A 23401-nucleotide genomic window follows, 5' to 3' on the forward strand; every position below is an offset into this window, starting at 1 on the left:
AATATGTTTTTTTTGTGTGTATAATATAGTTTATTTTATAACATGTTAATAGAAATTGTAAAATTAAAATTATAAACAATTATAGACATGCCCGACGGGCCAAACTTGTTTGTCCATGTTTAATAGCAATTATCAAATCTATGTATATCCTGACAACTTCTACAACTTAATAAATTAAATTAATATTTGTAAGACAATTAGCATTGAATTTTTTTCTTCTGTTAATTCATTTATATTAATGACAACTACTACAACTTAATAAATTAAATTATTATTTGTATGACAATTAAGATTGAATTCTTTTCCTGTTAATTCATTTATATTAATAAAATAACATAGGCAAAATACTCTTTTTGGTCCCTTAAGTATACCCCAAGGTCCATTCTGGTCCCTTATCTCTAAAAAGTGTCAAAGTGGTCCTTTAATTGTTCAAAAAGGACCACGTTTGTCCTTTCTGTCAACTCCGTTAGTCAAAGTCTGTTAAAAGTCTACGTGGCAGTGACATGTGGATCTGACCAAGTAATGTGACGGATTTAGCGTCGGAAAAACGGACACTAAAGCTATTTCTGGATTTTAATTATTTTTGTTCATCTTCTTCCCCAAATTTTTCTTTAAAAAAACCCAGAAATTTAAGCTTCATTTTATATAGTAATGTTTAATTTGAGAAATACAAGACAATATTCATTTGACATATCTTTCCAACAATGAGAACAAAAACTGTATGCTTATTCGTTTGACATAACCTGCACATTCACAAAATACATAGAAGACAAGTCATGAGTTTTGGAATTTTCTAAAACATCCTTATAATATAATTAATCAATGAATTAAAGATTCTTTCATCTTACAGCCCCCAATCCACAATATACTACTTATTCTCAACTTAAATTTTGACCACCATATGCAAATGGTTAGTAACAGTGGCGTTTTCATAAACAATACAAATTTCATCAATCATTTTTCTAATCTTACCAGCTTCTACCCATCTCCCAGCACGCGAATATAAATTTGCCATAAACAAACTTCCCCATTTCCACGTTGCCATAGATAGAAGCTCCGTGCAGCATAACACCCCCAAACTTTAGCAGTGGATGCACAAGAGATGAAGCTGACCGGAGAAGATTTCTCCGTCATCGTCGGCGCACTTGCAAAAGAGAAGAGGGAGTCTGAGTTTTCAAAGAACTTGTTTCATAGAAACCCTAATCCCCTTTTTGATTTTGTCTTTAATATTTCTTTTTACTGATTTCATGTTTGTTGTTAATTTGAATTAAATGTTGAAGAGTTCTGTGAGTTCGCTGAGGTTGTGAGGTAAGGTTCCAGAGAGGTTAAGGTTTTTGGTTTGAATCTGACTTTGTCGTTGTGGCAGAAGATGAATTTTCATGATGGGGTGGAACATGGGTCGTTGGTTGGTGATTGTTTTGGCCATTGTAGGAGTTTGGAGAATGAATGAAAAAATGGGTAAGGGTGATGGTGGACCTAACTTAGTTATTTACTATTGCTTGCTACATTGATCTATAGTTTTTAATATATGCTACTTTGTTGGTGTAATTGTTCTAGTTTCACATGTACTTGGTCAGATTCACATGTCACTGCCACGTAGACTTTTAACCGACTTTGACTAACGGAATTGACAGAAAGGACAAACGTGGTCCTTTTTGAACAATTAAAGGACCACTTTGACATCAGAATGGACCTTGGGGGTATATTTAAGAGACCAACAAGGATATTTTGCCAATAACATAATAAGCAAATACATTTGGCGGGATTCGAACGTGATACCTTGAGAATCAAACTCATAACATATCTGCAGTCCACATCATGTCGAACAGGTTTTCGATTAGTTTTCTAAGCGATAAAAAAAATAAAACCCAACGTTTTGGGGTTTAGGCACAACAAGAGGATAACAAAGGTGATATTTTGACATAGCATGCTGATTTGCATTGCATCACTCCAGCGAAGGATGCAGTTACGTTCGTATCTCGTAACTCCTCAACCTTCTACTGTTGTTTCATTTTTCTTCAATTGACCAATCTACTAACACCCAACATGGTAGTTATTGCCTTTGAATTCAACGCCAACTTCACTGCTTCTTCTTCTTTCCACTATGCTGCCAATTCCTTCTCTTCCAGACCCTTTTTCGTCTCTAATGCTCCAAACTTCAATTTTACTCCGCTTACAGTTTCAATGAAGTATGCTTCTAATTCCGACCATCTTCTTCCTAAGGAATTGGAATTTAAACCATCCTTTGATGAATATTTGAAGGCTATGGAATCTGCCAAATCTGTTAGGGTTAGCGATACAGTGAAAAAGGGACAGGAAGGAAATCATGTTAGAAATTTGAAAAGAGTTGGAACAAAAATTTATAAGAAAGACGATGAAGGCTCTTCCACAGGTAATGGTAATGCTAGGGGGAAACCTAATAAAGGGTTTAGGGATGTGTATGGTGGGAAAGAGAGGAATCAGCACCGGAGTAGTGGTTTAGCGCCAAAATCTGATGACTGCAGTGTGATTAAGAGTCAAAGGGAAATTAGAACTGTAGGGATAGGCGACAACATAATTAGGTCTAATTTGAATGGCGTCCACGGTGGGAGTGTTGTAGAGAGGGGGGCCGCGCTTGTTACTAGAAGAGAAAGAGATCACAGTAGAAAGGGTAAAACCCTTGGTGGTGATAATTTTATAGATAGAGAAAAAACTATGGATACAAGTCCTGGTAAAAGATATAGTGAAATTCAGAGTTTCACCAATAGAAATGGACGGTCTAATGGAAACATTAAGCGTTTTCAGAATAGGGGTTATGATTCTGATAACTTGGAGGTGGATCGAGCAGCATTTAAGAATCTTGAGGACCCAAACAATGTTATCACTAAGGCACACTTTTCGCATAAAGAAATGGAAGACAGAATTCAGAAGCTAGCCAAACAGTATGTGCTTTATTCCTTCTTTCATGGTTTTCTGAACAACTTTTATTAAAATGCTACCTTAGGGAACAATTAAAATGCTACCGCAATAACATGTGTTTTTGAATAATTCTCAATCTGGTTGAGACTTGTTTATTTGTGAACCTTTCATTTTCTACTATTATCCTATTCATGAAAGCTTTGTGATAAAGCATTGTTTGTCTCTGCATCTGTGAGTGTAAGAAAGAGTAGAAGAGATAGAAGATATTTTCATCTTTGTTGTAACTGAATTCAGTTTTTCATTTTCTGTTAGTTACAAACCAAGTGTAACACAACTATATATATCCCTAATATGTGACCTGCAGTAGCAGATTCACAATTATACAAATACTAACACCTGTCAGTTTCCCTCTAATAACACTACTAATACAATTCCTTCAATACCCCCCCACAAACTCATGGGGAGCTAGCAACCCTGAGTTTGTGTTTGAGCTCCAGGAATTTTGTAGAAGGCAGGGGCTTAGTGAAGGTATCTGCCAGTTGAGCAGTGCCAGGAATATGTTGAACTCTCAGTTGCTTAGCAAGAACTTTCTCCCTTACAAAGAACAAATCTATCTCCATGTGTTTTGTTCTTGCATGCAGAACTGGATTGTGAGCAAGTGAAACTGCAGACTGGTTGTCACAGTAGATAACAGGTGAAGTAGTGACAATATGAAGCTCATGAAGGAGAGTCTGCAACCAAAGAAGATCAGCTGTGGACTGAGCCAGGCTCCTATACTCTGCCTCAGTGCTGGATCTTGCTACAACCTGTTGCTTCTTGGACCACCAGCTAATCAAATTAGAGCCAAAGAAGAGAGCAGCACCAGAAGTGCTTCTTCTATCATCAGGATCAGATGCCCAATCAGCATCACAGAAAACTTGCAGTGAGGGAGTGACTGAGGGAGACAAGGGAGTGAGCAAGAGACCCTGATTTATGGTGCCTTTAAGATATCGCAAAATCCTCTTGACTGCAACCCAGTGAACTTCAAGAGGGTGAGCCATATACTGACAAACTTTGTTCACAGCAAAGGTAATGTCAGGTCTTGTGATTGTAGCATATTGCAAAGCTCCAACTACAGACCTATACATAAAGGGATCAGATAAGGCAGGAGAGCCTGTTTTAGTGAGCTTGCAAGTGGACTGCATAGGGGTGTTAACATAGGCAGCTTCAAGCATATTTGTCTTCTGCAGGAGATCTCTAAGATACTTAGCTTGAGTCATCAAAAGACAACCTGAAGAGGCCTGTTTAACTTCAATACCCAGGAAGTAATCAAGAGAGCCAATCAACTTCAAGGAGAAGGCAGAGTTAAGTTTAGAGATGGTAGCTTGGATAATAGAAGGAGAGCTGCCTGTGATGATAATATCATCAACATACACCAAGAGGTATGTTGTATGACCTTGAGAGATCATGGTGAACAATGAGGGGTCACACTTGCTAGCTTGAAATTGCAGACTGAGCAGTGTAGATTTGAGCCTCTCAAACCATTGCCTTGGGGCCTGTTTTAGGCCATATAAGGCTTTAGAAAGCTTACAAACTAGAGAGGTGTCTGCATGATCAAACCCTTGGGGCTGCTCCATAAAGACCTCTTCTTCAAGACAGCCATTCAAAAAGGCACTATTCACATCAAGTTGCTGAATAGTCCACTTGTATGTGATGGCAATGGTGAGGATAATTCTTATAGTAATGGGCTTTACAGCAGGAGAGAAGGTCTCATTGAAATCAAGACCTTGCTTTTGATGGAAACCTTTAGCAACCAGCCTAGCCTTCAGTTTGTTAACAGTCCCATCAGGATTCTCTTTCACCCTAAAAACCCACTTACAACCTATGACTTTCTTATTGGGAGGAAGAGGAACCAAGGACCAGGTTTCATTCTTCATGAGAGCATCATACTCAGCCTGCATTGCTATTCTCCAATTAGGATCTGCTAGAGCTTGCTTGGCATTTCTAGGCTCAACATGAGTAAGGAGAAGTCTTGGTTGCAGCCTGGGTTGTGCAAAATCAGACTTGGCTCTGGTTTGCATAGTGTGAGCATTAGAGGGAATGGTGTCAACAGGTACAACATTAGGAGGAAGAGAATCAGAGGACTGACTGGAAGAAGAGGGACTAGACTCATTAGTGGAGGAAGATATATGTGTGGAGGAAGGAACTGACTCAGAGGAGGCAGAAGTAGGAGTAGAAATACTGGAAGAATTAGCAGTATTTAAAGGAGAAAGAATAACAGGACCTGAAGAAGGACTAGGTGTAGATATGGAGGGACTAAAGCTCAAAGGAGAAATGGAGACACTCTTAACAGGAGGAGAAGGTGAAGAGGAAGCAGGGAATAGTTCATGGTAGGGAAACCTAGACTCATGGAACAAGACATCCTTGGAAATGTAAAGCCTACCATTAGGAGCCAGGCACCTATACCCTTTATGAGAAGGAGAGTAGCCCAAAAACAGACATTCTTGAGACCTAAATTCAAGCTTATGAGCACTGTAGGGTCTGAGTAAAGGAAAACAAGCACAACCAAACACCTTGAGAAATTTATAATCAGGATTTTGATTAAAAAGAAGAGTGAAAGGGACCTGAAACTGAACAGAGGAAGAAGGCAGCCTGTTGATGAGGAAGACAGCAGTGGAAAAGGCATAGTCCCAGTATGTGATAGGCAGAGAAGCTTGACTGAGTAAGGTGAGGCCAATTTCCACAATGTGCCTGTGCTTTCTTTCAATAACACCATTCTGATGATGAGTATGGGGGCAGATGAGTCTGTGGATAATGCCTAGCTCTTTGAGATAGTTAGTGAAGGGTCTGAACTCACCACCCCAGTCAGATTGAACCATCTTGATAGGCAAGCTGAGTTGCAGTTCCACCATTGCTTTGAACTGCTTGAAGGTATGTATAACTTCAGATTTGGACTTAAGCAGATAAATCCAAGTGTACCTGGAATAAGCATCAACAAAGGACATGTAATAGGAATATCCAGAAGTAGAGGGACTAGGAGAAGGTCCCCACAAGTCAGTAAAAATGAGTTCCAAAGGCTTAGTGTAAATAGTGTGTGAGGTGGAAGAAGGAAGGAAGCCTATGAGCTTTCCCAAGACAGCAAGCTGAACAGAAAGAATCATTATATTTATTTGGTAAAGGGATATTACAACTTTGCAATACAAGCCTAAGAGTGTGAGTATTAGGATGTCCAAGCCTAAGATGCCAAACATGGGGCAGACTAGAAGGAACATCAACAGAATTAACACTAGGTACAGAATTATTGAGACTAGATGAACTAAAAGCAGAAGTAGACTTGGACAGGTTCAGAGGAGGAAAGGAATACAGTCCATCAGCTCCTACATGGCCTTCAAGGAGAGTAGCATCAGAAACCTGGGATTTAACAAGACACTGATTAGCAGTAAGCAAGAAGTATACCTGATTATCCCTACAGAACTGACTCACACTAAGCAGATTTTTAGTAATAGTTGGAACAAGCAATAGGTTCTGAAGTGTAAGGTGTGTGTTAGGTTGAAAAGGAGAAGGAAAAGAGCTAACACCAGCAGAAGAGATGTTCAAACCTTGACCATTCCCTACAAAGACTTGGTCATGACCTTCAAATTGAGTAGGCTGCTGAATGTTTTTAGGATCACTAGTAACATGGAAGGATGCTCCAGAATCTGGAAACCACGCAGCAGCACCAGCAGGAGCAGGAGCAGCATTAGCAAGATAAGCTGCAGGAGGATTAGCAACCACAGTTGCAGGCCTAGGAGACTTATACCAAACATTGGGAGGAGCCTGAACATAAGCAGCAGGAGCACCATACCAAGGAGGCTGAGGTGCATAGGGAGCAGAACCATATTGAGCACCATCTGAGGAAGGTTGAAACTGAGAATTGTACCTGTGCCAGCAGTTTAGAGCAGAGTGACCAGGTTTCAAGCAAACTTGGCACTGAATGCCACCATAACCAGAGGAACGACCACCTCTTCCTCTGCCAAACTGGCCACCACGATTAGATCTGCCACCACGAAAGGAGTTATACTCCGGTTCACCTTGAGTTTGTGTAGCATTAGGAGTGACGGAAGTGTCAGTGGTAGGTGTAGGTGAATCCTCAACAGGAGCAGAGGAAGGAGAATTGGATGGAGCATGTGTGAGATTAAGAGATGCTACGTCAGGAACAGAGGACTTCTTGAACTTAGCAAGACGTAATTCATGAGCAAGGAGTAAGATCTCTACCTCATCAAGATCCATAACACCGAACTTGCTCTCAATAACGGACACCACCGGAGCATAATCCACAGTCAATCCTTCAAGAATTACATCGATATGGTGAGAAAGAGGAATAGCATCTCCAATCGAGGCCAACGCATCCACAGTAGTGCGAATCTTGAGAAGGTAATCCTGAACTGAAAGAGCATCAAGTGTAATGGCGCGTAACTCAACTCGAAGCTGCCGTGCACGCGCGCGAGTTTGTTTCTGAAAATAGGAGAACAACCGATCCCAAAGCTCGTGAGCATGAGAGCAACCGAGAACACGAGAGAGAATCTCGTTAGAAAGCGTGGACTGAAGCCACGAGAGCAACATCTGATCCTTCTGGATCCACGACGAATACGCCGGACTCACGGTGCCACTACGACGATCTTCATCGTTCGCGAATTTGAGCGGAACGCGTGTGCAAACCACAAGATCCGTTAGATCGCGAGCATTGATGTATGGCTCAACTTGTTGACGCCATAGATGGAAGTTTTTCTCATCTAATTTCTGCGCTATCTTAAGCGAAAATTGAAGACGGCGAGAATCATGCCGTTCTGCAACCGGCGGCGCAGCCGGAGTTGATTCGGTTTCCGGCGAAGACGTACCGGAGGAGTTAGAACTTGCCATGGATCGACTTAGCAATCTGATACCATGTAAGAAAGAGTAGAAGAGATAGAAGATATTTTCATCTTTATTGTAACTGAATTCAGTTTTTCATTTTCTGTTAGTTACAAACCAAGTGTAACACAACTATATATATCCCTAATATGTGACCTGCAGTAGCAGGTTCACAATTATACAAATACTGACACCTGTCAGTTTCCCTCTAATAACACTACTAATACAATTCCTTCAATAGTGAGACTGTTAGCACTTAATTAAAGTAGTATGAAAAAGAATGCAAAAGAAGTTGTATATTTCATATGGGAGGGATACCATACCCAGCTTTTGATGTGCTCGTCAAAATTTATGAAACAAAATAATGATTCAAATAATGTATCTCAATTGCCTCTTGAATATTTAGTTTAAGATATTGTATTTGTAGTAAAGTTGAGTTTCACAGCCTTTTTTTTCTTCCATTATCTGCGGGTTTCTTCCTTGTTAATAGCTGAATAGATATTACAAACATCTTCTTGGTAATAGCTGAATAGATATTACAAACATCTTCTTGGTAGCCACTGTTTCACATCGGGAATTTATTATTTCTTTTCTTTCCAGCAATAATTTTACAATCAAGGTGATTTTAGACTTTTTTTATTACTATTTTATTCATGGTGAAGTGTTCCTTGTCTTGTTGACCATTACTCGAACAGACTGAATGGTGTAGATATCAATTTACCAGAATGGATGTTTTCTAAGATGATCAGAAGTGCAAAGCTCAAATTTAATGACTATTCTATACGAAGGCTTATCACAATCTTAGGAAATCTCGGAAATTGGCAGCGAGTGATACAAGTCATCGAATGGCTTCAAATGCGTGAGCGTTTCCAGTCCCATAAGCCAAGGTACTTGAATAACCTGTTGTACTCTTAGTATGACTACCATCAGAATGGCAAGTGAATAGGCACCTATACTTATATTTATATAAATATATATTCTAAAGTGATTTTAATCAACTCTATTAACGAACTATGTATAACTATCACATTTATCTTGTGCCAAATATATATTTAAAAAACTAGACACGCGCGATCAAAAGGTGGAGTTCTTTTTATTTGAAAACTGTATGATACTTTGATTTTGACATATATTGGAGCAGAAAACTACATTTGATTGATATGAATTTTGTATGTATATTATCACTGTAGTAGTAGTAGGTTCCGATCCCACAATATTTATCCTATAATGTTGTTCATTGTTGTAAGATTGATTTTTCAGAAGCCTAATGGAACCTTTTAACATCCAAAGTCATATTGCTTGCTAGTGAATGGGCTTTTTTCCCCTTTTTTGTTGTTGTTTTGTTTCAAGTAGCTGTTAATATGCTACTTTCTGACATTAGGCATGTATACAACGCTGCACTTGACGCACTTGGGAAGTTGAGGAGACCTGTGGAAGCACTAAATGTATTTCATGCAATGCAGGCAATGCTTTTATCAGTGCAATATGCTCAATTTTAGTAAAATATATGTTAAATAACTTGACATAGGAATGCAGACAACTTGACTAACACTTTCCTTCTCTTCCAGCAACAATTGTCCACGTATCCTGACTTAGTAGCTTATCATAGTATTGCTGTTACTCTTGGGCAAGCTGGGCACATGAAGCAGCTCTTTGATGTGATTGATATTATGCGATCTCCACCAAAGAAGAAGTTCAATAAAGGGATATTTGAGAACTGGGACCCGAGGCTGGAACCCGATATCATAGTTTATAATGCAGTAAGTTGTTAGAAAGGAACTTGGTTTTAGATGTTTCAAGAGATAGTTGTTCCATACCATGTCTTTGGAGTTGGAGGCCACTTCTAGATTCAAATGGATGGGTTTGGGGTCAGACATTTCAGCTTTCTGAATGCGCGAGTTAAAGTCCAATATAGATATTCTAACAACAGGAAAAACCATTTTCATGCAGCTAATCCTTGATTGGTCTCAAAATTAATAGTTTTTATGATCAATTAAAATACTTTCTCTTTATCCATCATTTGCTTGTTACATCAAATTTGGTTTTTTTTTTTCCTTCCTTTTTGTCCTTTGAATGCCATATGAAGGTTTGGATGATCCCCCATCATCTCGTTTACCTGAGTGACTTTTGGCATCCATAGTTGCTTAAAAGGCATCATGTTTGCACACTTTATGTGTGTATATCTTAGTCTTTCTACAGCTAGTTTTTAAAAAAATCTTATCTATGCTATTATGGGCAGGGTCTCCCATACCCTGTATTGGTTGAATACTTACTTTCCTTCTCTGTTTCAGGTTCTATTTAAAAACATTTTTTTTCTTGTAAAAAATACCTTTCTTAGTTGCTCAATTTCACAATTAAGGCCCAAATTTGTATCTTTTATATCAATTGCATTTGCAGGTCCTTAATGCATGCGTTAAGGGTAAACAGTGGGAAGGAGCATTTTGGGTGTTACAGCAGTTAAAGAAGCAGAACATACAACCTTCTGCTGCAACATACGGCCTAGTTATGGAGGTAGTAGTTGCCTCTAGTGTTTTTGTGACTTTTAGTTACATTTGTACATTTTGAATGAGTCCTGATAAATACAACAACATCCAAGCTTTATCCCACTAAGTGAGGTCAACTACATGGATCAACTTTTGCCATAATGTTCTATCCCCAGATATTTTAATCAGTCTAACTATAAGGATTAAAGTGGGCTGTTTTACTTTTATTATTGTACTTTTTAAGTTTAAGAATATAAAGATTCTGTTATAAATTGCGAGTACAAAGAGTAGGAGACAATACTTTCAGAAACAGAAGATCACCGAGCAAAGAAGAGAAAATAATAAGCAGCTAATATTGTTGTTAGTTAACTCAAAATAGTTATTCAAATTTTGCTTTAAGGAAAAAGGAAAAAAAAAGGAGAGAATAGTACAGCCCATTATATTAGAGATCTTTACAAGATTTAGGACAATGTTCCTACCCAGTTTGAGACGAATTATATTACAATTGAGAAACTCTGATTCCATGGAAGAACAAGAAAACTACAAATGCAGTTGCATCTATGAATGAATGTTGAATTTTACATAATTCACAAATTTGGGTAATACTTGAACAGGTGATGTTTTCATGTGGCAAGTACAACTTGGTTCATGATTTTTTTAGAAAACTTCAGAAATCTTCTATTCCTAATCCATTGACATATAGAGGTATTCTCATTTATTTTCACCTAATGTAAATCACCTAATGACATCACGTGATTGTTATCTTGATCTTCTCCTGTTATGTGCAGTTCTTGTGAATACATTTTGGAAAGAGGGAAAAACTGATGAGGCTGTATCGTCTGTGAATGAAATGGAAAGACGTGGAATCGTTGGGTCTGCTTCTCTTTACTATGATCTAGCTAGATGCCTCTGTGCAGCCGGAAGAAGTCAAGAGGCACTGATGCAGGTGGTTTTTGTTATTACTATTTTTTTCTAAGTTGCTTTTCTGAAAGAGTGGGGAAGGAACGGGTAGATACACTAACATCCATGTCATTTTCATTCAAAGTTATTAGTTCATTAATAGGTGGATGATGTATAATTAAAATTGCAACAACCCCTAGTAACACAACACCTACCTAAAAGTTGGAACTTAAAAAATCTTAAAATAAGAAAACATCCTAAAGGTGAAATAGCAGTACTATGACAAAATAGGATCTGTTTACTTTGTGAAAACATTTTCTATTTTCTTTATTCAAAATTTATGTTAGGGTTACTTGTTAATAAGAAGAAAATAGAATCTTATAGTGATTTATTTCTGGAAACAATGAAAAAGTCAAAAGATCTATTTTCATCATTTCCTTAAAATAAAGCATCCCTAGCTTGTTTTATCTTCTGTCCACCACAATGATTCACTTTAAGAGTCTCATTTTTCTATAAGAAAGTTAACACATTCTAGAAAATGAAAACAAAAATTATTTTCACTAGGTCAACAGGGCCCTTGAGCAATTCAAATTAAATACTTGATCTTTTCCACTTTTTATTGGAATGACCTTGATTTTTCAGAGTAAACTCTTTAAGTAGGTCCCTACAAGTTACACGTGTCATTACATTGGTGATAAAAAATTCTTGACATAATATGTGACAATGTATTTTTTAAGACTAATGTCATATGGCTAGGGGTGTTCGCGGTGCGGTTTGGGCGGTTTTGACGAAAAAAATCATCCGAACCGCAAGAGAAAAAATCGTGCGGTTTGGTTTGGTTCGGTTGGTTTTTAAAAAAAATCCGAACCAAACCAAACCAAACTAATGCGGTTTGGTTCGGTTCGGTTGGTTCGGTTTTTTACAAATATTTTATTGAGTCATAATACACATATAGATGACAACATAATTTTGTATTTAGACATTCATACATTATCAAATAACAACAAAACTTGTCATATTTTGACAACAATCTTCCATTTAATATGTAAAAATTAAATTAGAAAATGTGGAATATTAAATATAATGTTGAAATACGAGAGACTAAGAGACATTTGAATAAACCGTGTGTTTTGTAAAGCACTACGGAGACTTTATTATATATAGAGAGATTACAACTAATTATATGATATAGTCGATGTGGGACTATTCTATATACAAATATTATTAACACTATATATTTACAAATATCAACACTCCCCCTCAAGCTTGAGCATATAAGTCAAATGCACCAAGCTTGCCACATATATAATTAGTTCTGGGACTTCGTAAAGATTTTGTAAACACATCTGCTAATTGATCATTGGAGTTGACAAAGCTTGTGACAATGTCGCCTGATTCAATCTTCTCTCTGACAAAGTGACAGTCTATCTCAATATGTTTGGTCCTCTCATGGAAGACTGGATTTGAAGCAATATGCAATGCAGCTTGATTATCACAAACAAGTGTCATTGGTCTTGCTTCTTCAATTTGAAGTTCTTTGAGCAACTGTTTTAACCAAATGAGTTCACATGTTGCCATTGCCATGGCCCTATACTCTGCCTCGGCGCTTGATCTTGCAACTACATTTTGTTTCTTACTTTTCCAAGATATAAGGTTTCCTCCAACAAGTACACAATACCCAGAGGTGGATCGTCTATCAATGGGTGACCCTGCCCAATCAGCATCGGAGTATCCAACTATCTGAGTATGTCCTTTATCTTCATACACGAGGCCTTTTCCCGGAGCACGTTTGATGTATCTCAGAATTCGGACAACAGCATCCATGTGTTCTTGGCAAGGAGAATTTAAGAATTGGCTTACCACACTAACTGCAAAAGAAATGTCTGGACGAGTGACTGTGAGATAATTCAACTTTCCAACCAATCTCCTATACCTTCCCGAGTCAGATAGGGGCTCCCCCTGATTGGGTAGGAGTTTGACACTTGGATCCATAGGAGTATCAGCTGGTTTAGCGTTCAACAAACCTGTTTCTTCCAAAATATCCATAGCATATTTCCGCTGAGAAATCACCAAACCATCTTTAGATTGGGCTACCTCAATACCCAAGAAATAGCGGAGTTTACCAAGATCTTTTGTCTGAAATTGATTCGAGAGATGTTGTTTTAACTGGAGTATTCCCTGCTGATCACTGCCAGTTATGACAATATCATCCACATATACAATAAGATAGACACACCCTTGGGTAGAGTGACGATAAAACACAGAATGATCAGCTTCACTACGGACCATACTAAACTGTTGTACGACAGTGCTGAATCTGCCAAACCAAGCTCTCGGAGATTGCTTAAGACCATAAAGCGACCTGTGTAGCCTACAAACCATATCTGAGGACTCCCCCTGAGCAACAAATCCAGGTGGTTGCTCCATATATACTTCCTCTTCAAGATCACCATGTAAAAAAGCATTTTTGATGTCAAGTTGATGAAGAGGCCAATGTCGAATGGCTGCAATGGCTAGAAGAAGTCTAACAGATGCCATCTTGGCTACAGGCGAGAAGGTATCACTATAATCCAACCCAAAAATCTGAGTGTATCCTTTGGCTACCAAGCGAGCCTTAAATCGATCAATCTTACCATCTGGACCAACCTTCACTGTATAAAGCCAACGACAACCTACTAAAGATTTTCCAGGGGGTAGAGGGACCAGTTCCCAAGTACCACTGCTTTGAAGAGCACACATTTCGTCAATCATTGCTTGCCTCCACTCAGGTTGAGATAATGCTTCACCTGGAGTGTTAGGAATAGAAACAGAAGACAAAGAAGACAAACAAGTATACTGCAGAAGAGAAAGACGATGATAACATAAATCAATATAATGTGGAGAAGGATTTCGTGTTTGACGTATACCTTTTCGAAGGGCAATCGGAAGATCAGACTCAGGTTGCGGGATCGGATCCAATGATGGCGAAGGCGTCAGAGGAGAGTCTGCAATGACCTCAGGGACATGTACTGTATCAGGGATAGGTACTACCTCAGGGATAGGTGTGACAGACGTGGGTTGACGACGCTGATATGTTTGAAGTGGGCGAGAAGTGGGGGGGTCAACCGTAAGGCTAGAGTGATGGTGGATAATGGGAAATGGGACTTCCGGAAGAGGTGTGGGAGTACTATCTTGAAGGGGTTCCGGAGTTACTTGGCTGGACTCGAAATATGGAACAGACTCGAAGAAAGTAACATCGGCCGATACGAGGTATCGTTGTAGAGTATGTGAGTAGCAACGATAACCTTTTTGGGATCGATGATAACCAAGAAAGACACACTTTAGTGATCGAGCTGATAGTTTATTAAGACCAGGAGAGAGATTGTGTACAAAACATGTGGACCCGAAGACTCGGGGAGGAATTGGGTGAAGTGGGGAATTGGGAAAAAGGATTGAATGGGGGATTCTATTGTTAAGGACTGATGAGGGCATGCGATTTATAAGGTAACATGCCGTTAGCACAGCATCCCCCCAAAACCGAAGTGGAACTTTACCATGGAGAAGTAGGGTCCGAGTAGTTTCTACGAGATGCCGATTTTTGCGTTCGGCTACCCCGTTTTGTTGAGGTGTATGAGGACAAGATGTTTGGTGGAGAATACAATTGCCGGACATAAAAGTTTGAAATTGTTGGGATAAGTATTCACGAGCATTATCACTTCTTAAGGTACGAATAGACACACCAAACTGAGTTTTTATTTCTTTATAAAATTTTTCAAAAATAGAGAATAATTCAGATCTATTTTTCATTAAAAATAACCACGTGCAACGTGAAAAATCATCAATAAAGGTGACAAAATACCTAGACTCAAGTGTAGAGACAGTACGCGAGGGACCCCAAACATCAGAGTGAACTAAAGCAAAAGGGGATGAAGCTCGTTTATTGACTCGATTTGGAAATTGACTACGAGTGTGTTTCCCTAACTGACACGACTCACAATGTAAATTAGACACCTTCGATAAACTTGGCACCAACTTCTGTAGTTTAGGAAGACTAGGATGACCTAACTGAGCATGGATAGTGAGTGGGGAATCTTTGGCTGAGCATGCCTGAGATGACACTGAGAGGTAATAAAGGCCTTGAGACTCACATCCGACGCTAATAACATAAAACAATATAAAAAATATTATAATGAAACAAAATAATATAAGAGACAAGAGATTAATGAAGGTGAAAAAGAAAAAAAGTGTTGAGAGATTAGAGAAGAAAATGTGCGATAAAAACGAAACTGAAATACAGAACATTTTCATAAAAATAGAAGGTGAAAAAGAAAGAATATAAGAGAGTAGAGATTATAGAAGAAGAAGGAAGATGTATGTGGCAAAGAAGGTGCGATAATGTTATTAGAGATTTGAGAAGATCGGGACTAAAATTATATGTTTAAGGATGAGAAAATTGTTGGTAATCATAAGGCTAAGGTATAATAGGTTTAATTTTTTGTTGGATGTGAGTTAAGTAAAATTTAGGTTGTAACATAATGCGGTTTGAATCGGTTTGGTTCGGTTTACAAAATACAAACCGCAAACCGAACCAAACCGTGCGGTTTTGTTAAAAGATGACCCAAACTAATCCGAACCAAATGCGGTTTTTTGCGGTTTCGGTTTGGTTTGGTTTGGTTTGCGGTTTTCTATTGGGTTGGTTTGGTTTTGATCACCCCTACATATGGCCGAGGCATTCATATGTGAGGGAGTAATACTGTTAGGGGTAAGGGAAATAGGGTCATTCCTGATTTGCATTAAAGAGAATTTAAACTATATGACATGAGAAAAAATATACAAGGCATCCTAAAAATATGGCCAGGATCTACAATGTTACCACATTAGCTCTGAAGCATGGTACTTCTAAAATAGTGAAGTACCCGCACCGGGTACGTACCCGCATCGGGGGGTACACATACCACCATATTTGTGGTACTTGATTTTTTCTCGCTATTCTGTTTTGGGTAAAATTTCTAGTTTTCTCATATATCAATATAACATATTTTGTATATTTTAGTTTCTTTGTTATTGTATCTTAATATGATTTCGACTTTTTAAATTTCTACTTTGATATTTTGTTTTAAATGAAACAGTTTTTTTTTTCTCTGGTGAGCGTAAAAGATTTAATATCTAGAAAATTATAAAAAAGTTATATTAGTAGCGCATCAATTCTTCAATATTTATTACTCCCCGTTCCTAATAACTGATATATATATATATATATATATATATATATATATATATATATATATATATATATATATATATATATATATATATATATATATATATATATATATATATATAAGAAAAATGTAGGAATTAAAAGAGAGAATAGTATTTTTACTAAGTTATTCTTATGGTAGTGGTGTGTTTACTATTACCATATATGTAAAATGGTAGATATTTGAGGCACAATTAGAGCAAAGTAATTAATTAATATTACATTAAAAATTGAAAAGGCCATTCATTTTAGGACAATTTTTTCCCTTACAAATAGATTGGTTTTGTGGGACGGATGGAGTAACAATTATGCAATGATTGTAACAAATGGGTTGCCAACTATGAAGCATGGACACCCCGAAAATGACTCCGACACTGACACGGCGACACCGATAAATATTTGAAAAAATAAATAAATTAAACGTAATCATAAGTATCGGTGCAGGTATCTGACACGGACATAGACACGCCTCTTTTCGGAGGTGTCGGTGCTACATACTTGCCAACTAGCAATTGATGAAATACAAAATAGGATAAAGTGCCCCATTATTCCTCCTAACTTAGTAATATATATGTGTAACTTCTGTGATTCTTCCACTTAATTTATATCAATTAATTAACATACTCCGAACAACACGAATTGTCAATGTCACGGCCTCAGTATCCGTGTTTCAGGAGAGTTTGATGGAACTGATGATAACTTCAGTTGACATAAGTTGATTGGACCAATGTTATTGTTCGTTAAAGAGAAGTGCTGTGGTCATTATAAACAATAAGTTAATTCTAGTGTACTAGGGTATTTGTAGAATTTAAAAGGCTTACCACTAATTACATTGCTCATCCTTTGACAGATAGACAAGATATGTAAAGTTGCAAGTAAACCCCTGGTAGTGACCTACACTGGCTTGATGCAAGCAAGTCTAGACTCTGGAAATATTCAAGATGGAGCTTACATTTTTGAGAAAATGAAGGAAAATTGTGCTCCGAATTTGGTTACGTACAACATAATGCTTAAAGCTTACGTTGAACATGGGATGTTTCAAGAAGCTAAAGAGTTATTTGAGCGAATGTTGGAAAACACAAATTATCTTAGTAATAAAGATGATTACAAAATGCGAGTGGTACCGGATATATACACATTCAATACCATGTTAGATGCATGTGCTGCAGACAAAAAATGGGATTATTTTGATCATGTTTACCAGAGAATGTTGTACCATGGTTATCATTTCAATCCAAAACGACATCTTCGAATGATACTAGAGGCTTCAAGAGCTGGAAAGGTGACCTTTCTATTGCTTTTTCTCCATATTCATTGATTTTATGATATGCTGAGAACCTTATTTAGGGGCATATGTTAGTTTGGGATTTATCCTCAATAAGGGAAGAGTAAATATCAATAAAATCTTGCTTAAGCATATAAAGGATGAAAACAAAAATGGCATTTTCTTTCTACCAAATTCAATTTTTTTGCCTGTCAATATTGGAATGAGGTTTATAGACAGGAAAAATGAATATAAGAATCTAAACACGATGTTTTGAGTTGCTCTTTTTTATGATATCCAAATTTACTTACATGTTTAGTTTGTGCTGCTGCCTTGTATTAGTATGGATATGTCATGTTTTGTTAGAAAGCATAGAAGAGATTTCTCATTGCTGTAACAGAATTTTCTATTTCATAAAAGTGTTAGTTACAAACAGTTAGAGCCAAGCTATATATAACTAAGAGATAGGTTTGGTGAAGGTATCTGCCAATTGTGCAGTGCCAGGGATATGTTGAACTTGGAGTTTCTTGGCCATAACCTTCTCCCTTACAAAAAAACAAGTCAATTTCCATGTGTTTAGTACTGACATGCAGGACATGATTGTGAGCTAGGGAGACTGCAGACTGATTGTCACAGTATATGATAGGTTGAGTGGTGACAATACTGAGCTCTTGAAGGAGTGTCTGAACCCAAAGTAAATCAGCAGTGGCTTGGGCCATACTCCTATACTCTGCCTCAGTGCTAGATCTTCTAATGCTTCTTAGACCACCAACTGATCAGATTAGATCTAAAAAAGAGAGCAGCACCAGAGGTGCTTCTTCTGTCATCTGGGTCAGAAGCCTTGCAGAGATGGAGTGACAGATGGAGATAAAGGAGTGAGCAAGAGTCCTTGATTGATGGTCCCTTTGAGGTATCTCAAGATTCTCTTAACTGCCACCCAGTGAATCTCAAGGGGATGAGCCATATATTGACATACTTTGTTGACTGCAAAGGTGATGCCAGGTCTGGTTATGGTAGCATATTGCAGAGCTCCAACCACAAACCTGTACATAAAGGGATCAGAGAATGCAGGTGAACCTGTTTTAGTGAGTTTGCAGGTGGATTGCATAGGAGTGTTGACATAGGCAGCTTCAAGCATATTGGTCTTCTAGAGAAGATCTCTAAGATTCTTAGCCTGTGTCATCAGAATACACCCTGAGGAAGCTTGTTTTACCTCAATCCCTAGGAAGTAATCAGGAGAGCCAAGTAGTTTTAGGGAGAAGGCAGTGTTAAGCTTGGTGATAATTGTTTGAATGATAGAGGGAGAACTGCCTGTGATGATTATATCATCAACATACACCAGCAGGTATGTTGTGTGTCCTTGAGAGACCAAGGTAAACAAGGAAGGATCACACTTGTTGGCTTTGAACTGTAAGGTGAGCAAGGTAGACTTGAGCCTCTCAAACCACTGCCTTGGTGCCTGTTTCAGGCCATACAAGGCCTTGTTGAGCTTGCATACCAAAGAAGAATCAGAGTGCACAAAACCTTGTGGCTGTTCCATAAACACTTCCTCTTCAAGCAGCCCTTTCAAGAAAGCATTATTTACATCAAGCTGCTGTATTGCCCATCTGTGAGTGATGGCAATAGTAAGAATGATTCTGATTGTGATAAGTTTCACAACTGGAGAAAATGTCTCATTGAAATCAAACCCCTGCCTTTGTTGAAACCCTTTTGCAACCAGTCGTGCCTTGAACTTGTTTACAGTGCCATCTGGATTCTCTTTGACCCTAAATACCCATTTGCAGCCTATAGCTTGCTTGTGAGCAGGAAGAGGAACCAAGGACCAAGTGTTATTTATCATTAGGGCATCATATTCAGCTTGCATAGCTGCTCTACACTTAGGATCTGCCAGAGCTTGTTTAGGGCTTCTAGGTTCAACATGAGTAAGTAGTAACCTGGGCTGCAGTCTAGGTTGTGCAAATCCAGACTTGGCTCTGGTTTGCATAGTATGAAGATTGGAGGGGATAACAGCAACTGGAACAACATTAGGAGGTATATCTGTAGTAGAAGCAGAGTGTGATGAGGGACTGTGATCCTCAGAGGTAGAGCTATGGCTGGAGGATGAGGGAGCCAGCTCGGAGGATGAAGCAGAAGGTGTGGAAACACTAGAAGTAGGAGAATCAATGAGAGGAGGAGTGTTAGGAATAGGTGCCAAGGAAGGGATAGTAGATGTAGGAACTTTGGGACCAAGACTCAAGGGTGAGATGGTAACACTTTTGGCTGAGGAAGTAGATGGTGTAGTAGCAGGAAAAAGTTCAGGATAGGGAAATCTGGATTCATTAAACAATACATCTTTGGAGATGTAAAGTCTGCCATTAGGTGCTAAGCACCTATACCCTTTGTGAGAGGATGAGTACCCTAAAAAGAAGCATTCCTGAGATCTGAACTCAAGTTTGTGAGCACTGTAGGGCCTGAGTAAAGGGAAGCAGGCACAGTCAAAGACCTTGAGAAACTTGTAATCAGGTTTTTGATTGAATAGGACAGTGTAGGGAACCTGAAATTGCACAGAAGAAGAGGGCAGTCTGTTTATGAGAAAGACTGCAGTAGAGAATGCATGATCCCAGTAGGTAAGAGGCAGTGAGGCTTGACTGAGTAAGGTAAGCCCAATTTCCACAACGTCTCTATGTTTCCTCTCAATGACTCCATTTTGATGATGAGTATGGGGACAGATCAATCTGTGTATGATTCCCAACTCCTTGTGATAGTTTGTAAAGGGCCTAAATTCTCCAACCCAGTCTGACTGAACCATCTTGATGGGAAGATTAAGCTGAAGCTCAACCATTGTTTTGAACTGCTTAAAGGTGTGTATAGCTTCAGACTTAGACTTGAGTAGATAGAGCCATGTGTACCTAGAAAGGAGTACAGTCCAGAGGAGGAAAGGAGTACAGTCCATCAGATCCCACCTGTCCTTCAAGTAAAACAACACCAGAGACCAGAGATTTAACAAGACACTGATCAACAGTGAACAAGAAATAGACTTTATTATCCCTACAAAACTGACTCACGCAGATTTTTAGTAATATGAGGAACAAGGAGTAAGTTATGAAGTGTGAGATGTGTGTTAGGTTGCAAAGGGGAAGAGAAAGTGCTGACACTAGCAGATGAGATGTTCAAACCTTGACCATTTCCTACAAAGATCTGGTCATGACCTTCAAACTGTGTAGGTTGCTGAATATTCTTGAGATCACTGGTGACATGAAATGAGGCTCCAGAGTCAGGAAACCAAGAGGATGCACTGGTAGGTGTAGGAATGGTGTTGACAATGTATGCTCCAGGAGGATTAGCAAACACAGGGGCAGGTCTAGGAGATTTGTACCACACATTAGGAGGACCTTGAGTGTAGGGAGCAGGTGCACCATACCAGGAGTTTTGAGGTGCATAGGGAGCAGGATTGAACTGTGCACCACCAGTTGAAGGCTGAAACTGAGAATTGAATCTATGCCAACAATTTAGGGCAGAGTAACCAGTCTTGAAGCAAACCTGACACTGAACATAGCCATTTCCAGAGGATCTACCACCTCTGCCTCTGCCAAACCTTCCACCACGATTTGGTCTACCACCACGAAAGGAGTTATACTCTGGTTCACCTTGAGCTTGTTGTCCTGTAGGAGTGACTGAAGTATCAGTGGTAGGTGTGGGAGATTCTTCCACAGGTGCAGAATTGGAAGGCGCGTGTGTGAGGTTGAGCGAAACCAGATCTGGCACCGTTGGTTTCTTGAACTTGGCAAGACGAAGTTCATGAGCTAGAAGCAAGATCTCCACTTCATTAAGATCCATAACGCCAATTTGCTAACGGACACCATCGGAGCATATTCAACTCTTAATCCTTCAAGGATAACGTCAATGTGATGAGAAACAGGAATGGCGTCACCAATCGATGCTAACGCATCCACAGTGGTGCGAATCTTATACAAATAATCCTGAACGGAAAGCGAATCAAGTGTAATGGCGCGTAACTCAACCCTAAGTTGACGTGCACGCGCGAAAGTTTGTTTTTGGAAGTAGGAGAACAAACGATCCCATAGTTCATGCGCGTGAGAGCAACTGAGGACTCGTGAGAGGATTTCGTTCGAAAGTGTGGACTGAAGCCACGAAAGTAACACCTGATACCATGTTAGAAAGCATAGAGTCCGGCGATGACGTGCCGGAGGAGTGAGGACTAGCCATGGATCGTACTAGCTATCTGATACCATGTTAGAAAGCATAGAAGAGATTTCTCATTGCTGTAACAGAATTTTCTTTTTCATAAAAGTGTTAGTTACAAACAGTTAGAGCCAAGTTATATATAGCTAAGAGATGTGACCTGCTACTGCAGGTTCACATTTACAAATACTGACACCTTGTGTCAGTTATATCCCTTATTGTTGTAGCTAATCTTAAGACTCATTCAATATGTTTGATTCAACCTCGCATTATACATCTCTGTATGTAATGATTGACATATTATCCTTGTATCTATTGTAAGTACGCTTTTGACTTGAATTGTTCCACTATGGTGTTATAAAATCTTAGCGAGACTAATTAATAAATAATAGATGTCAAACTTTATCAGGAAATTTAAGATCATTTCATTGACAAGTGGAAACTTGCTTTGTTTTCAGGAAGAGCCATTAGAGATAACATGGAAGCACTTGGCTGCTACAGATAGAATTCCACCAGTTTCTCTAATCAAGGAGAGGTTCTGTACAAAGCTTGAGAAGGATGATTATGTTGTTGCTCTCAAATGCATCACGAATAACACACCAAAAGACTTGCAACCATTTTCGAAGTTGTCATGGTTGAATCTATTCAAAGAAAATTCTCAACGCTTTCACAAGGATACACTTGTTAGACTAATGAATGCGGCTAGCAATGTAATTTCCAATAATAGTGTGCCAAATCCAGCGCTTGTGTGTTTAGTTCAGTCATGCAAAGAACTATGTTTTGACAGTCATCACAATGTAGCTTACATGGATTCAGCGAGCAATGTATTTGCATTAGAAAACAAACGGGTAGTAACCAACACTAGGTGAACATTTGTATCCTAAATTTTGTAATGTAAACTCATCCATAAATGTAATGAAAGCGTTTTTATTAAATGCATCCCATGCAAGTTTACTAATGCAACTTCTCATGATAGTGAGCTAGTGGTACCACACTCACAAAAAGCAGGGTTTAGGTATTCATTTTGGGACATTATTTTATTCTAAATGGATCGTTCATTGTGGGATGGTGGAAGTATACACTGAAAGTGTGAAAGAACTATTAAAGATGCATTAAGCCATCCCATCACCACCGCCCATATCCACTACTTGAACACCCTAACCATGATTTTAAAAAAAAAAAAAACTAAATAACCACCTTTTTTAAATATTTTTTAAACTAATCGCTTTTCAAACAAAAAAATTCCGTACCATAGAGGATGCGCCAGTGCTAGTGGCGTATGCACTCTAATTTGGCGTTAGGCATCATTGCCTGTAGCGTATGCTCATGTGTCACGCCAATGGCAATGTCGCATGCATGTAAGGATTCGAGAGACTTCGCTATGGATGCATGTCGTCAATGAAAACACCAACATCAACTGCTCATAAACGAACCAATCATGCTAGAGGATACAAGACCAACTCGGAATTATATGAATTAGAATAGATCAGTTACAACATTGTTTCTGTCTAACTCAAGATATTTGACCGATCCACGCCAATGAGCTTCGTCATCATACACCCAACT

The 23401-nt window shown here is 38.6% G+C and overlaps 2 protein-coding genes across 2 annotated transcripts; one reads left to right on the forward strand and one right to left on the reverse strand.

The window, feature by feature from the left end:
• Nucleotides 1-1855: 1855 nt before the first annotated feature.
• Nucleotides 1856-22770, forward strand: LOC131634144 (pentatricopeptide repeat-containing protein At1g30610, chloroplastic-like). Its single transcript, XM_058904801.1, has 9 exons — nucleotides 1856-2921; nucleotides 8463-8654; nucleotides 9149-9230; nucleotides 9336-9527; nucleotides 10165-10278; nucleotides 10865-10955; nucleotides 11039-11196; nucleotides 17240-17671; nucleotides 22294-22770. Exons 1-9 carry the CDS (start codon nucleotides 2047-2049, stop codon nucleotides 22702-22704), a joined length of 2547 nt encoding a protein of 848 aa, XP_058760784.1. The 5' UTR covers nucleotides 1856-2046; the 3' UTR covers nucleotides 22705-22770.
• LOC131634145 (uncharacterized) lies at nucleotides 5217-6936 on the reverse strand. Its single transcript, XM_058904802.1, has 2 exons — nucleotides 6477-6936; nucleotides 5217-6288 (listed from the first exon to the last, which is right to left on the reverse strand). Exons 1-2 carry the CDS (start codon nucleotides 6483-6485, stop codon nucleotides 5956-5958), a joined length of 342 nt encoding a protein of 113 aa, XP_058760785.1. The 5' UTR covers nucleotides 6486-6936; the 3' UTR covers nucleotides 5217-5955.
• Nucleotides 22771-23401: the final 631 nt, after the last annotated feature.

The sequence above is a fragment of the Vicia villosa genome, unplaced genomic scaffold (genome assembly GCF_029867415.1).
Source record: "Vicia villosa cultivar HV-30 ecotype Madison, WI unplaced genomic scaffold, Vvil1.0 ctg.001238F_1_1, whole genome shotgun sequence".
NCBI classification, from domain to species: Eukaryota; Viridiplantae; Streptophyta; class Magnoliopsida; order Fabales; family Fabaceae; genus Vicia; species Vicia villosa.